Source organism: Dermacentor silvarum, chromosome 1 (genome assembly GCF_013339745.2).
Source record: "Dermacentor silvarum isolate Dsil-2018 chromosome 1, BIME_Dsil_1.4, whole genome shotgun sequence".
In the NCBI taxonomy this organism is placed as follows: domain Eukaryota; kingdom Metazoa; phylum Arthropoda; class Arachnida; order Ixodida; family Ixodidae; genus Dermacentor; species Dermacentor silvarum.
The window spans coordinates 117,505,243-117,522,572 of record NC_051154.1 but is presented as its reverse complement, the minus strand read 5'-3'; the positions used below and the strand labels follow the sequence as shown (position 1 = coordinate 117,522,572).

The 17,330-nt window shown below is 42.5% G+C and overlaps 1 protein-coding gene across 2 annotated transcripts in view; it reads right to left on the bottom strand.

The window, feature by feature from the left end:
• LOC119435596 (low-density lipoprotein receptor-related protein 3-like) overlaps positions 1-17,276 on the bottom strand; it is a 53,131-nt gene extending 35,855 nt beyond the window's left edge. Inside the window, exons 1-7 of one of the 2 annotated variants that reach the window (XM_037702390.2) lie at positions 17,061-17,275; positions 16,603-16,668; positions 11,916-12,048; positions 4,925-5,151; positions 4,583-4,708; positions 2,906-3,098; positions 1,971-2,125 (exon numbers count right to left, since the gene is read on the bottom strand). In XM_037702390.2, coding sequence (XP_037558318.1) covers positions 1,971-2,125; positions 2,906-3,098; positions 4,583-4,708; positions 4,925-5,151; positions 11,916-12,048; positions 16,603-16,668; positions 17,061-17,094 — 934 coding nt within the window. In that variant the 5' untranslated portion in view covers positions 17,095-17,275. Of the gene's footprint in view, positions 1-1,970; positions 2,126-2,905; positions 3,099-4,582; positions 4,709-4,924; positions 5,152-11,915; positions 12,049-16,602; positions 16,669-17,060 lie in introns of both variants that reach the window. The other variant, XM_049672753.1, reaches the window with a different exon arrangement.
• Between the last annotated feature and the right edge of the window lie 54 nt (positions 17,277-17,330).

The following is a 17,330-nucleotide window of genomic DNA, read 5'->3' as shown; positions in this document are numbered from 1 at the left end:
TTTTTTTTTTTCTGGCTTCGGACTTGGGGGGATCGGCTTAGAATCGGAGTCGGCCTAGATTCGAGTAAATATGGTACGACCCTAAACCTGTGTTATATAGCCGTCGGCATTTCAAAATGGTCGCCTCGTCCGTGCTTTGAGCCTAGCTACACTCTAGCGTAGCTGCCGTAGCTTCCTCCATGTGCTGCAGTACATGTGCTTAGGCATTAGTCTACCGTCTGTCTTCGTGTTTTCTGTGTCTGTTCTATCAGCATGAAGTGCCGAGTTCATCATGATGCCACATTTAAAAGGAAAGTGATCATGTATACGGAGACGGACACGAATCGGGCCGCATCACGGGCGTTCGAAGAATCCGAAACATGCGTGCGGGACTGGCGCAAACAGAAGGAGAGGATTTTTGCCAGCAAAGCAACGCGGAAGGGTTTCAGCTGACCGAAGCAGGACGTATTCTGCGATGATCCACTTCGGCGATACGATCGCCTTGGCCATATTTTGAAAGCGATCTGCGACGAGGAGGGTCCGCCGCGCGCTGTTTTCACCACTTATAGACTGCGTTGAAGCAAGAGGCATGCTAGCACTAAGTTCAATTCGCTCGCTGCGCTTCGTCACTCCAGCGTTTTGACAGCGAGTTTCCGCGGTCAATGAGCGAGATGTGTTCATGTTTCCTTGTGCGCGTGACACCGTGCTTGTTAATTTATTTAGTAAGCGAATGTTTGCAAGTTCATGCAGCCAACTGCTATTCTTATTCGTATAGTGGTCTACTAATTTGCTATCGCAATCGATGCTTCGCCTTTAGGGGGCAACTGTGACTTTTTTTTTACTTATCGCAACTTTAGTGCATTGGGAGTAAATGTTTGGTTTTCCAAACGCGAGAAAATCGTATTTCTGTATGAAAGCATGAGGTGCGTGGTATTGTAAAGAATTTTTTTTTTTTTGGGGGGGGGGCATGGAAAACGAGTGCATGTTACAATCGAGGGCGCGTTAGAATCGAGTAAATACGGTACTCAGGCTATCAATGCATGAAGTAGAAACATTTCATCCATCAAGCTGCACAGAGAAAGGTGGTCATAGAAGTTTGCTTTGTGGATGCTGCGTAACCCTTGAAAAGTTCTTCAGGCTCTTATCTACATGCATTGCCACTTGTCAAGAACATTAGCAAACTTACTTCTTGTTCCGACGTCTCACTATATCCTGTGCTTTTAAAATGGATCATCCATCCTTATGTACTAAGCCCTAATGATTAATTGCACAAAGAACACTAAGTCTCCTTAGAGCACAGCCTTGCTCATCTCAATTCTCGTATCTCGTCTCTGGGTGAGATGAGAGAATTGTAGTGACTTCTTTACCCATTACATTTAGCACATTCATACCCGTGATCACTGCAACAACATTAAAGGGTCCACGACATGAAATTGTCATGCTTAAATTATGCATTGCAGGTTAAACCATGCATACCTACAGCAAGCTGGCAAAATTTGAGTGCATTCAGTGAGTTAGAAAATTTGTATTTAAAAAATTTTTTCAGCGCAGTTGAACTGTCTGGCAACACTGATGGTGATGAAATTAAGTACATTGACGTGGTTTTGTTTTCACATGTGCCATCTTGGCAGTCAGCCAGAGATAAGTTTCTGCAGGCGTTCTTTGGTTTATGCCGTTTTCAGTGCACAAGAGAAAGAACTGAGGGTAAAATGCAATGGCAAAAGTAGAACACATCTTTTGTTGAATGTAATAATTATTAATTTTTGGGCGTACACTATAAAGACGTTTTAGAGTAACGAATTATTGTCCATGGTCATTTGAAGTTCACAGTATCAATATTACAATGTCAACTGTTTAGATATCCACTTCAGGAAGAACTCTTGGGATAATGCTCTAATGTGAAACACCAGCAACAGAAGAAATTTGTTTGAATGATAAATGCATTTCCAAAATACACCGCCTTTATGTAATGAAGTAGTAGCACAACTTACCACAACCAGTCTCATCTGAGCGATCAGCACAGTGAGGCACACCATCACAACGGTCCTGGGCACGATAGCAGCCCACTCCAGAGGCACACATTATCTTCTGCTCACAGCCGGATACACAACCCTGTTCATCTTCCCCATTTTCACAATGAAATACGCTGAAAAAAAAAAAAAAAAAAGATGCGAGTTGAACGTATATGGCAGATACCAAAACAAATACAGGAGATGTTGTAAGCCGAGAATTAATCTGCATACTGAATCAGAAAAAAAACAGTTTTTAAATTACAGTACCTCAGCACACATTGTGCTATGACACTGTTCTATAATAAAATTCCTCCAGGCAATCTGTGTTGCTTCAATACATCAGCAAACAATTTCTATGTACTTATGACAACAGTACTAAAAGTACAATTCTCACAATCAAACTGCTGGTGATTGGGATGAAAATTAATATCCCAGCTATGATGCACCAAGTTTACGGCGGCGTCCATGTCTAAAAAATGCTGACCAATCACGGAGGGCTAATGGCAGACTTGGAATAAAAACGGAGTGGAATAGCTTTATGTTATCGCGACCCTGAAGTACATAATTGCCACTAAAAGGATGCAAACAAACCAGTATACAGAAAAAGACTGCCAACACTGGCATTACTTCTCAACAGACCCATGAATAGGTACATATAGGAACACGTGTAGTAAACATGGGCTACCCTAATGAGATAAACAGCTGTTGAATAAAATTTCTGACAGGTGGATTATATTGTTAGGTTGCTTTCTGCACGTTTGTATAAGCATATATTCATGGGTCTGCATAAATAAATCACAAAGAAGTACTGCCAGTGTTTTCAAAAATGTTTTCTGTCTCTGTGTCTCCTTTCAGCGACAATTACGTCCTTCAGTAAGCACGAACTAAGCCAAAAACAAGTCTTTTCATCAGACCTGTCACAGCGCTCGTTGAGTGGGTCATAGCAGGCTGTAGAAGTGGGACTGCACAAGGTACGGTTTGGCCCACAGAAGGCACAGTCCAGCTCATCACTTAGGTCAGGGCAGTCAGGCTGCCCATTGCAGTGAGCCTCCCTATTGTAGCAACCACTCCCTGTTGCACAGCGCAACATTCCACCTGGGCAAGGACCTGAAAAAAAAAAAAAATGTTTCTGTTCTCGCAATGCCTTCCCAACTGCATCCACAAAGCTTAGAAGCTGCAGAAAAACTGGTTTCACACAAAGGGCAAAGCATTGGAAAGCATCGAAAGTGATAGCAAGGTTTAGCATTGTACTGAACCCCCTCAAACGGTATTCTAACAATATGTGGGAATGACACATCGGCGCGATGCAGTACACAAGGAAACTTCTGCTGTGCAGCATAAACAGTGGCCTGGGAGCTGCCAGGAGTCAAAATGCTGGCATGAGGAGGAGTGCCGCCAGTGCCGTTGCAGACATAGCAAATCAGTGGTACACAAGGCAAGACCGAAGGAAAACCATCGGCATTTGTAGCTTGAACATTACAGTCTTCCGTTTAGACCACTGTATGTACACAGGTGTGCAGCAGGAATGCTTGTGTTTGTGGTAAGTAGTTGAAAACTGAACACCAACCACACGATAAAAGAGGGAGAGAGAGAGAGAAAAAGAGAGATGTGTTCGTGCGTACAATGCTCATGTCAGCAGCAGAAGGCAGAACATTTGCCTGGCTTCACTGCAGAGCCAATTGAGCAGAAAGTGACGGGGCATCCACCAGTGGCGCACCGACGGGGGCGCACCGACCAAATAAAACAACTATATTTAGCCAACAATTTTTTTTGTTCCCAGCATGTGTAAAGGACAAAGGTGTCCCGATTAACATCGTTCAAGTATCTTGAACATGAAATTACCCATGAATGGAAAGGAGATCGTGAGGAAAGGATGGGACAGTAAATGTGAACATTGCCCCACTCTATTCTGTTTCCAGAGAGCAGCATTACTCTTTGATCTGCTTGTGAAGGGTTGTTGCTTGCAACCGCAGTGCATTTGAAGGGCAAACATATTCCAACACTGCATTGCAATATGTGCCTATACAAGTGAAGAACGACATATATGGTGCGTGCGTTAGTTTTAGGGCTTGTTGGGCACACGAGCGATGCTATAAAAAACGCCCTTCTCCTGATGTAGTTTCTTGGTATTTTGCTCAATGCGATTTTGTTTTTCAGCACAACACTGAAACTAGTGTACAATGGCTCTTTCCAGAACACTATTTCTGGGCCAGTAGGCAGGCTCATGCATAAAAAGGACTATTCCAGAGCAATTATACACACAAGTAAAGATTTCACCTAGCTACCTCCAGCCTTCCCCCCCTAAATGAATAGTGCCACAATGTCTGACACAACGGCAGACATACAGTTAATGTAACTGGTTGCTTCCCAGACATCCAGCTGATAAAATATCACATTTCAGGTTTGTATGTGGATGACACACAGTGAACTTTGCTGCAGACCTTACAGTGCAATTACTTTTCACGAGATGCATAAACTGTCCTGTAAGCATGGCATGGAGTCTATTAAAGCCAGCCTTATTATACTTATACTCTGCCTCAGTATGTCATAAACAGGCTAAAAACTGATGTCAAGAACAACAGTAGACTTACATTGCAGCTCATCCGAGTTATCCTCACACTCAGCACGACCATTACAAGCCCAATGCTGAAAGATGCACATTCCATTCCGGCACTGATATTCATCTGGTCTACATGATGAAGACTGCTTGTATCCACCTGAAAATATGGACAAGCTATTCTTAAACACATAATATATACATGATCCCTTGCTATTGACATCAAAAATAGTTCCTCATATTGCAATAGGGGCTTGGTCAAAGGTAAGCTTTAATGCTAAATCGCTTGCGAGAGCTAGAGGATTAAGTAGCCCACAGATATCAGCAGGAAAGCAAAAAAGCACACTTATTTCAGAAGTTGTGCATACTGCCTCACCTACAGTATAGGACAGCTGGAAGCCTCGGCCCTGGGGCACCTGCATTGGGGAGCTGTGGAACTTGATCCACACTTTACTATTTCGTGAAATAAAAGGCTCAGGACGCTTGCGGCCACAGTGCACTCTCTCGCCTCCATTCGGTGTAGGGCCCAGTTTTATCCAAGTGCCACCACAACAGGGATTTTTCTCACAGTCTTCCAGGCCACCAAGGTCCAAGTCGTCAAAACTACAAAGTCAAATATAAGCCAAGTCAACCAAGATCCAAGAAATTTGAAGACAAATATTCGTGTTGCACACTTACACATATCTGTCAAGCTATGGAAACTTAGCAATGCATAGCTGTGCTCCACTCAGGAAGTGTATCATAAAAGCAGTGCTAACTACTTAACTACTTGAAAGCACTATAATACCAAAGAGAACTCCTAAGAATATCTTAATATGGACATACCCACTAAGGCCAGCAGCGTAAACACTACAAGCTATGCATTTTGTATTGCCATTTAGGGTGTCCCTTAACCATATTACCTCGTTTCACTAACTACACTTGGCAGCAGGTAATTGTTGAACAGACTGCAAACATTCACATAGTAGTGTTACATGTACAGTCAAACCTCGATATATTGAACACAGACAATAATTTATCGGATATAACAAAGCTATTTTCGTGTCAGATGCGACTTTGTTATAACGAGGTTTGACTGTAGTAGAGGCTGCAGCTTTCACATATATTGAAAAACCAAACATTTTTAGAAGAAATTTTAATATACTTTTAAGGAGGGAGAGTAGGGTAAGTGGGTCACCTTGATTTAGCATTTCATTGTAAAAACTACTGCATATATGTATTAATATAACATTTTGCATGCTGAATGGAGATGCCCTTTTCTGTTTAACATCGAGTAGCTTTGCTGCTGGGGAACTTTCTGTAGTTATCTATCAAGTTTTAGATAAAGTTTCAAATTTCAAAGCACCTTTTCTCAAAAATGAATGACAGGATGGCAATTTCAATCAGAAGGTATATTTAACATATTACTGCCTTCAACTAAACCTTAAAAAACATATTTTGTACAGGCATCACGTGAGAAAAAAAGAATATTCACGCATGTCGTTTCTTGTCCACTGAGACCCGAAGGCAGCTCAACGGCATAATCACTTTGCAAGTCTGTTCTTAATATGGACTGGTATGTTACGAGATCGAAAAACCAATTTTTTGTTTACATATCCCTGTTAGATGCCAGAAGCAGCACCTTCACCTACATGGACAAAGTATTATGTTTAACATTGTAAAACTGCTTTGGTTTGCATAAAGACTGAGACGGAGATGCAACATTGTGAGGTGGGTTGCTATGTTCACAATGTATCCTGGATTTTTATGTTATTTCATGGTATGCAGAACGCTCTTCCTAGTTGCTCTTTGTTGTCTGTGGCAACAAAACGGCTCATGTCAAATTGGTGTCAATGTTCTCAGATGCTGGCAGCAAAAATGCAACTAAACCAATTCCATAGACTTCTACCATCGTCTGACTTTGTATTCAGCATAAATATTTTACATAATTGTTTCCGAATTTGCAAAGTATTCAAGCCAATGTGCAATATAATATACGCAAGGTCTCGGGAGGTATAACTGCAAATGAGAAAAAATGTTTTAATATTTTGGTTCAGACTGTTGGCAACTGGCAACTACAGAATCCATTACTTGTGCTGGACACTGCCCAAGTAAACAAAGATGGCTACGACATTCAGGCTCATGGGGGCTCTTTTGCTTGGTGCTGCGCTCACGTTTCTCATTTTGTGGCGTCCAATAGAGGTGTTTCGTTGAAGCCGAAAGGATCCTTGCTGCCGACCACCTTATTAGATGTACTACTCCAGGTACAAACCCAGAAAATGCCTGGTTACGTAAATCTGACCTTCAAGCTCAGCAAAGGTCCTTTCCAAAAACAAGCAAGACTGTTAAATCAATCAACAAATTTAGTTTAACCACGTTCAACCATGGCAAATTTTTTTACATTAGTCTCAAAAATTTCAGCAACAAAACCACAGAAATAGTTGCATTGTGCGTGCAGACGTCCGGCCTGCCAAGCGAGCAGCATCAGATCTTTTTAAAGATAAAGAGCCTTTCAAGTGAGCCAGAGGTTAAAAAATGGAGGTGTTTGTGTGTAGCGGGCCTCTGAAAGGGGCAAGCACTTGTTCGTGGCATTGCCCCACAGGTACAAGTACGATACTTGACTGTTTTTGACCTTCAAAGTTTGACCTTCAAAGGCAACTCTGTACTGAGACTTGTGTTGTAGTACTATATCACACATAGCATCAGACAATATATAGGCAGTGATGTCTGTTGTGCTTTCAGAAGCTAAATATGGATATTCTACACTGATTAAAGGAGTCTAAAATCTGTACTGAGACTTGTGTTGTAGTATATCACACATAGCATCACACAATATATAGGCAGTGATGTCTGTTGTGCTTTCAGAAGCTAAATATGGATATTCTACACTGATTAAAGGAGTCTAAAAACTGTAAAGTTACCTGGTCAGTGTGTCAGGGATAAAAACATATCAGAGCCCCGTTTGTGAGTCGAGGTGCACCTTTCTTTTTATAGTTAGCTGATACGTGTGATAAGGTTGTCTGCGTCCAATGACCGACGCTTGTTCACGCTCGCAGTATGCAGTGTTCGATGTAGGGCCTGGGCTTGGAAACACAGCAGACACCTACCGTCGTAGGAATTCTCCAACCCTAATGAAACGCGAGAAATGAATAACAACCAATTGGACCAAGCTGAGTTTCTTTCAACAGGTTTCCAAATTTAGCGAAAGTTTTCTTTTGGGCAAAGTCACTTGTATTAATGTAAATGCATGACTTAGAAATGATTTCAACCAGTTGTAATGGAATTTAGTTGCATGCCCAGTGTTGGAAAGCAAACTACTAGCGGCGTTATGCACGGGTCGAACGCTCCAAAGCTGGAACGAGCGATGTTTGCTGTTGCTTCTAAATTTCTTGTGTGCAAATAAACAGACAGCTCAACGTGTTCAATGAGAAAACAGCATCTTCTGCTTGCATCACTAAACTAATGCATGCTATGAAAACGACATGTCGCCTCGCGGCATAACATGTGTCATGATCAACTTTAGACCTTCCGAGGAAGTTATTTCTGTTGCTGTGCCTGCAAACAAAAGTGCATTAGCGAGAATATTCCTGCTGCTTAAAGCATCAGTACAGTAGAACCTCGCTGTTACATTCCCGGGTGCTGCGCTTTCCTGGCTGTAACGTCGTTTTCGGCACCTCCCGACATAGCTCCCATAGGACCCAATGCATTGGTAACCCCGCTGTAGCGTCGCAACAGTGGAACCGTTCCCGCATCATGCATTGCGAACTGCCACCCAATGCTGGCCCAAGCGGCCATGTTGACTTTTCATGTCGCTTGGCTTGGTGGCTTGACAATGGGATTGGCCACCCAAAGTGCCGGGGGCGACACCTGTGACGCATTTTCGGTTTCCGCCAGCAAAAGCATGGCCTTTGAGATCCGTATTTGCTATCTAAAGATGGTGTCTATGACGCGTTGGGGCCCTAAAATTGGTTTTGGAGCATAGCTGTACCATATAAAGTCCAAGGGCGATAACACCGTCACCATGCACCGTATGCTGTATGTGAGTGAAAGCGTGCGAAGGTCAGCAGACGACTGCGGCTCAATCTCGCACGCACGAAGGAGAAAAGCGGGGCGGTAGCGCGATAGGTGGATAGCAAAATGACGATGTCGTCAGCTAGCGACTTCCGGTTCGAGGGTTAGCGCTTCTGTTGCTTCGTTCAGCCTTGTCAACAGTTTCTACAGTGCAATTTCCCGCTGTTCGCAAAGAAAACACGCTGCAGCAACGTGATTAAGGTTTGCTGCTCGGCATTAGAGTGCGCACACTCTTCCGTGAAAGGAAAAAAAAATTTTTTTTTTTCCATGGAATGAAGCGCACAAATGTAAATGGGCAGTTGCCGTCAAACGAGCGACCGTGAACGGCGAGCTTGGGTACCGAACGTAGGAGCCAGAATATGTAAGGATCATTTTGTCACAGGCAAGTATTTTGACAAATAACTTCGTCTGCTAACGTTCTTGTACAAATACCCCCCTTTTTAACAATCAGTTAAATACACACAGGTGCAGCCAGCAAGGATCCTCAGCACGTTGATTATGTGCCGTCTTCATTCCGGTACAACGAAAAGACAACTGAGGCTAGATGAAAGAGGGAGGAGAGGTAACGTCAAAATAATTCGTGCACTTTTCAGATTCTCAAATCAGTGCTTTCTCTCTGCAGTTATACACGACATGCGTCTCTTGAGAAAGAACGGGAGACTGTGAAGGCACAGCAGCCGACGACATGGCGCGCGCTGGGCACCGCTGCAGACAAAACAGCGGACGAAGTGATCAACTGCACCGTTTGTCATGGGAAGCGTTACAAACAGCTACTTACCATCTATTAAAAACTACTTCTTAAGTTAACGAATGTTTATTTGCGCTCGACAAACGTTTGCGCTTGGTAAACGTTATATGACTATTTGACGCGACACAAACACGTCAGGGCATGAAATGCCTGCCACCTAAAAATACACGAGTCTAAGAGCGCCAGCATAAGTACGAAGGAGCAATAGCTCACACCTACGTTTTGGAACTGCCTAGCAGTGCTTGCATCGTGGTTTTTCACCAAAGTTCCTCAGTATATAAAAGACAAAGCTCGTGAAGCATGGGCAGAAGTGACGGCGGCGGCGGCACAGACGACGTCGTGGTCTCGAACCAGAAGTTGTAGCAGAATACGCCGTACCCCACCAGCCCTTGCGACAACCGAGATTTTGCTGTCCACCTATTCTGCTGCGTGCGAGGTACGGGTGGGGGTTGGGTTACTCCTGCAGCGGCCGCGCGGGCGCCGTATTTGAAAGCGATCTGTGACGTGGATAAGTGCGCGCACGGCGCTGTACTCTGGCATCAACTGCGTACTGTGTGGGCCGTATCTTGATGAAAGCGATCTGTGTGGGGGGCAGAGTCTAGGCAATGTGTTCTCGGTGCTCAGTTTGCGTTGAAGCGATAGACAGCACGAAGGCCACATCACTCGATGCTGCTGTGGCGCTTCCTGACGCCAGCGTTTTGATAGCGAGTGTCCGCGATCATCGAGTGTGATGTGTTCATGTTTGCCTGTGCGTGCTGACACCATGCTTGTTAATATAGTTAATAAGCGAATGTTCACAAGTTTATACGGATGATAAAACTACTATCTTTACTTTCTATAGCTGTCTACTAATTTGCTATCGCAATCGATGCTTGGGCTTTCAGGCGAAACTGCGACTTTCTTTCAAACATAAGAATTAAAATAAAATTGTGTGCAGTTCACCACTACTCTCATTTTTCAATTTTCCCTGTTTCTCAGCTCTTGCATTTCCCAGCTCTTACGTTTTTTTTTTTTTTTTTTTTTTTTTTTTTTTTTTTACAGTTCTGTGAAAAACGTATCAGCGGAGTTCTACAACTAATGCTAATTAACACTAATGCTGGGGCAGAAACCTATAGACCATGGGTTCTCAAAGTGGGTTCCGCGAGCCATTGATAAATAGTCCCTGGTTCCACGCTCACCAAGTCGCTAAGACAGCGAACACGAGGTGCACTTGATCTAAGGAACCCCCATTACCCATGCCCGAGTGTCAGAAAGCACATTAAAGTGCATAAATGAAGCGCGCGACCTGCGCAATAAATCAGCTAGCAGCTTGTGGCCAGCCAGCCTCCAAAAACGCACAATGCGCCTAAGCTTTTGCACTTGAATCTCGGTAGGCCGTACCTTGCCCTCATGCACATTTCTCTCCTTTGTAGATAGGTGCGACGCTGTAACTTATCCTCATGCGCATTTCTCCCGTTTGTAGATGGGTGCCGCTAGTGTCCGCACCTACTCATACGTCGGTGTATTGAAAAAAATAAACCACGGAGCAGTGTAACACATTTGGTTTTCCTCCAGTAGCTCGGTCAGTGCCGCAAATGTACAACGTATAAGAGCAAAAACGGCGTTAGCATCCAACCGAAACGGAGCGGCAGAGTCTGCCATCAGCAGAAATCGTACGTGATACGTGAATGACAGTAATGTCGAAACACTTTGTGCCTGATTATTACCGCGCGTAACACCGCGTTGGCGACTGGCCATGTGCATTCATAGCTGCATAGTCGCCATCTCTGATCGCGTACGCAGCAGTTGCGGCAAACAGTAGTTTCGTTTTGACTCTATGCATGCGTCTGCCATGTGCCTTCAAAAATGCGTAGTCGCCATCCATGAGCACGTAGATAGTGACCGCAGTTTCGTCCGTAGTTGTTGCAGCAAACGGTAGTTTCATTTTGTCTTGGTGCGTGCGTTGGCCGCCTAGCTGCCTTCAGAATTGCAAGGTCACTGTCCAAGAGCAGCTGCAGTGGCGATTGCAATGCTCTGTCTTGGCTCGGTTTGTGCATGGCTGTGCATTTGCATTCTATGATTACCGTGGTGCCGTCTGTCAGGCGACGTTTTATTAATCGATGACAGTAAAAGGCGGTGATTGTGTATGCAACGTCACTGCTCCCCTTCTCAGGAGCGGGCGATTTGATTTGCCCTCAAGGTATGCGGACCTTTCAGATGCAATTTTCTCTTAAACTAAGTCTCTTCAAGGCATGAAACAAGTGCAGTGAGGTTTCTGGAGTGGTATTTTACGTTGACTCAATATTTTCCTTTAGTTCTCGTTAAGATAACCGCCATCACACAAAGTTTCAAAAGACAGCTAGCTGTGCTGATCTTCAAAGAAAATTTAAGCCAAATCTTATAAACACAGTGACCTCTGCTCTGAACCATCAGTTATACAGCTTTGTTGCCTTTTTCAGGGAGCATACAACTTTCCGGGGGAACTGTCAGCGCACTGTCTAAGCTACAAGTTGCTTACAGCAGCAGCCTCCTGACCAATTCAATCAAGCTAGCTACAACAGTATACAAGTATGCACTTCCTCAAGCTTACCTTATTGTAATAACCTGGTCACGGCGACCAAATATAGACCAGCTGCAAGATGTGTGGTTTGAGTAGGAAATTGGATATCCTGGGCTGCTGATTTTACCCCGTGGCCCAAGCCGCCTGGGCTGCTGGCAGGATCCTGCAAGACAGAGGCTTCATGTTTGAACTTCACACAACCCACATTCCCTCTCTAAAGTCATTGTCGGCAACACTTACTACTTCAAAGTTGCTTTATTAACTATTTCAGTGTCAGTGATGTACGTGTACATTCTCTACTCTCTAGTGAGGACCACACTAAGAGTGCATTTGCCATTATCCGAGACATTTTTCCCTTTTGAATACCCAAAAATAAATCGTGTTCATTTTATAATATCTGAGAAAAGAAAAAAAAAAAAAAAAAGACAATGTTGCTTTATTAACTCTTTCAGTGTCACTGATGTACTTGTACCTTCTCTACTCTCTAGTGAGGACCACACTAAGAGTGCATTTGCCATTATCCGAGACATTTTTCCCTTCTGAATGACTAAAAATAAATCGTGTTGATTTTATAATATCAGAGGAAAAAAAAAAGACAATGAGGGTTGCGTCCCCTTCGAATAAAAATCGACACTGGGAGAGTTAACTGAAACATGCATAATTTCAATCTCAGCACATGCAACTGACAGGATGGGTGAACTATTGAGGAATTGAAAAAACTGTGTAAGTACATAATAAAAGCTGAAATCACAAACCAAATTGGCATCACTACCATTACCAGTAACAGTATGATTGCAATAATCTATGCTTATCCAGAATGCTTAAAATTTTTATGTGCAACAGCCTTACAAGTAACCCCACTCTTTTCATCACACACATTTCTCAAATAATTTATGCTGTATTTAAATTTACAAAGGGAAGGGCACAGTCAGACACCTCCATTAAGTGAAACTAGGGGTGTGCAACTATTTGACATTTCGAATACGAATAGAATAATCTCTGTTATTCGATTCGTATTCAATTTGAGATTTCACTATTTGAAGTTGTTGAATATTCATTCCCCCCCGAATATTGGAGCCGCAAGAGAGAAGAAAGAACGATGGAAGTAAGGACCGTTCTAAATGATTCCGCTGTAAGGAGAGCTGCGGTTATTGCACAAACACCACAGCCAATACCCAAAAGCTTTTCATTCTTAAGTGATTTTTTGCCATTGGCTGGTTGCCTACGCTAATATGTCCAGCATCGGAATTGGCTGAAATATGTTCTTACTAACTATTCTAGCATAATTTAGTTATAAAATAAAAATGCCTAGCTTTTAGGCAGCCTACAATACAAATCTGTTCTTTTTATTTATTATTTGGCCAATATCATGTTTGCATCTCTAATGTGGGTTGCTGTAATACAACACTTATCTCCTTCAACAATTACAACGCTAAATATGCATCTGGTGATGTGCTGTTCACTTGGCTTATTACGGCCATTGTTGTAGTGCCCCAGATAACTGAAAGCAGTTACTTATTTACAAGCTCTTCAGTTGACTGGATGTTCAATTGTGAACTGTATTACATACATAATCAAATAAATGCATATAAGCCCAATTTTTTCAGCAAACGGGCCATGCATAGAACTCAAGACTCACTTTATTTTAAATGAGAAAATATTCTATATTCGGAGGTAGTTTTTGTCAATTAGTCGTATTTGATTTGATTTGAGAATTGTACTATATTCAAACACCCCTACTTGAAACTTTTACACATAGTGTTAGTTGGTAGCCTGAAGTGTACTTTTATTCAAGAAAGTACATGATTCCTTACCAAATGCTGTCAAGAATACTCCACCTCCACAGATGCAGTCTTAGAATGAAAAGTCAGCATTGAGAAGACTCAAATCTGTGCCTTCTAAGTACTTAGGTACTTATAGGATGAAGTTACAAGCACCTATGGTGCAGTATTCATTCTTTATCTACACTACAGAATTGCTTCTGTTCTAGCAGGAGCACTGCACAACAAAGTTAACAAGACTTAGCCAAGGAAAATTGTTTTTACATACCAATTCTGAATACATCAAAAACATGTTGGGACTACTAACATACTGAAATTGGTTCTACCTATTGCAAGTATACCCAAGGTTAAATGAACCCATGCATAAAGTAGGCAAAACGAGGTAACCCTGAAATCAACATGAAATGTTTTGACATGCTCAGCAACTGACTTTATATGATTTTGAGCTAAAGAACAAAGGCCTTTGCATGAATTTCTGTTATATTCCTGCAAATTAAGTTGGACTCTCCTAGTAATATCTAGTGTGCTTAGATGTTCATATCTTTATTCAGTGCACCCAGTGCAGTTAACGTTGCAAGCTCGGCTGTTAGTAAATGGCTTCAGATGCATTTAGAAGCTGGTTGAAGTCATGATGCGAGAAAGTTCAGTGACAAGGAAGAACTTGCATTTCTTTCAAGGTTTTTCAATTGCAATTTGACACTATTTGCTCTTGCATATGCAACTTCCTTCATTGATATTGACAGCAACAGCTTTCAAACAGGCTTTGAAGCTGCAAGTACTTGCTTGCTCAACTGAAAGTACATTTTTTATATTCTGGGGTCTTACATGCCAAAGCCATGATCTGATTATGAGGCCCGCCACAGGGGGGGGGGGGGGGAATCCCGATTAATTTTACCACCTGGGGTTCTGTAACGTGCACCTAATGCACGGTACACGAGCGTTTTTGCATTTCACCCCCACCGAGATGTGGCCGTGGTGGCCGGGATTTGATCCCGCGACCTCGTGCTTAGCAGCACAATGCCAAAACCACTAAGCAACCACGGCGGGCTAAAAAAAAAAAAAAAAAAAAAAAAAACCGCGAGGCAGAGCGTGAAACTGCATTCTTATTTCAAGTAGAAGGGATGGAGAAAAAAAAAAGAAATAAAGTTAATGACTTAGAAACAGGAGGTTTCTTAAAAGCAGCAGCTTTGAAAAAAATGGTTACGCCCTTCCATATTTGCACAACATATTAGACTCAGTGCGACAGATGAATATATAAAAAACCACAATGACAATAAGTAAGCAGTGTGTGTCATCACCTTCAGAATTGCAAATTATATTTCTCATATATTGGCCATACCTCCGCAAGCTCTGTAACATACTGCACAGTTTACACAGAACATTTCTTATAGATAGAACACATTTGCATGAAATTAAACATGTGAAAGATAATTGAATTACACTGTTATTCATTTGCAATTTCACGTACATCAAGATATGAAGGTGCCTGCAAAAGTGGAATGGTTTCAAATCCTACTCATTCTCAGCTTTCACCAGCTGAGAGAAAGCTGGACATACATTACAATGCTCCACCACATAGCATACACACCTTAATTTGGGCAGGAATAACGACGTGATGTACAAGATGTTACGAAGGGATAGACAACGGTGTTGACCCTTTCTGACATCCTGTCCATTGGGCATTTTTTCTGCTTGTCATGAACCAACCAACACAAATGCGTATGCTTCTATACCTTATTTTGTGCAGAAATGTATGTCCCTTTCTATTCTTTCGGTGAAATTACACACATTTTTGCAGCTACTCATACAACAGCAAAAATTAAAACCTTATTCTACACTTCAAGCTTTGCTGCCTGGCAGTGCCTTTTAAAAGACCACATATTCGTCATAAAAAGAGAGACAGAGAGAGGGAGGGGGGGAGAAACCTCGCAAGCACCAAATTGCTGAAACTAAGTGCTCGTACAGTGAACACATAAGCATTTACAGTTTTTATAGCAGACACACAAGTGTAAACAAATGTTGCAATGAACTTATGGTAAGCCTTAACAACACAGAACTACTAACGATACTTTCCAGTTGGCAAACAGGAGTACTCGAACAACTCAAGAAGTGTTTGCACCAACCAGCCTCACGTCACGTGGTGCCCACTGAGACTAGCTCAGTATCTGAAGAAAGCATGCTCTTAAGCAGTGAAAGCTTCTGTTTGCCTATTGGAAAAAGCTGTGAAGTAACAGCCATGCAAGAATGAGTGCACTGAAAGAACATTGTTCCACTTCAACTCACTATCAGAAAGGGCGAGTAAAAGGAAAGGTGTCTGGTTTTAACAGGTAAACAGTGACATCCTAGTGATCACTTGCCAGATAGACATGCAGAAATGGTCAGCAGGGGTTAAAATACTGTGCTGTTTTCTTTGCCAAGCCACCAAAGTGTGCATATCTTATTTGTCATGAAAGCAGTCACTAATAACATAATTATCGGATAGATATGAAAAACTCTCACATATCAAAACTGTTGCATATATCGCTACTATAACTTGCATTTCATTTTTATCCCAGCATCAATCACTTCACACACAGATGGAATATTCGATGAATTCGACTATCAAAACTCAGGCAGCACATGTAGAGTTCGCAGCAAGCTAATTTTCCACTCACGCTGGCTACCATAGTATCCGGCATTGTAAGTTCATATATAAGCATTAACTGTTTCCACCACATTATGCACGCTAACATCACAACATATAACAGCTTTTTTCGAACTTGTATGCTAGGGCACCATTTTACACTTCGCGATTACCTCGAAACAGAAAAATATGCACGCCTGCCCAGCAAGCACCCTGTTAAGTCACGTTTCGAGACTGGACGCGAAGTTGACACAGTGCGACATTCGCAATATCTAATGCGTATGGCGTCCAATAATAAAAACCATGACTTTACCCAGATCTGCTCCTCCACTTGACTGCAGCAGGCCGCGGATTGACGTGCTGCCTGAGCAAACCACCGCTGAAAGAGTTTGGAGGCGTTATGAGCATCGATCACATGCATTACTCGTTACCGAATAAACTCCTGTTCAGCAAATTACCTGTTGCGGTAAGTTACGTCAACAAATAACAACCCCCGCACGGAATCAACGCTAGACGCAGGCGAAATCAATTCATTTGGCCTTCGGGAGTTCCCACGATCAATCGTGTTTAACAGCTGCAACTTTGTTCACGATTCTCTCTGCCTATGGATGATGAAATTAGCAGGTATAAAATGCAAATGAAAATTCATATAAACGCTACTAAACAGCAGGCTACACAGAAAAACGGCTCAAATTACTCCAAAATCCTTACCAACGCGTAAAAACACCAATAAAAACAAAATATTAAGCCTACGCGAAACCTGTGACTCACCTGCAAGCAGAAGAACTATGAAAAGCTGCCTCATGACTACGAAGTGAAGAACTGCGGATCACACCGTCGTGAAGTGTCAAAGACAAGGGTTCTAATGCTGATCAATGCACTGCTTTCATGTCATAAAACTGTACACGGACACACATAGCGCGCATTAAAGTAGCTCATTTTAGACTTTCATCTCGCAGACTAACAATACGTACTCTCAACTCCAGCGGTTTCGGCCACTCTCGGATGTCTAAAATGTGCTAAATGAATTGGAATCGAGAG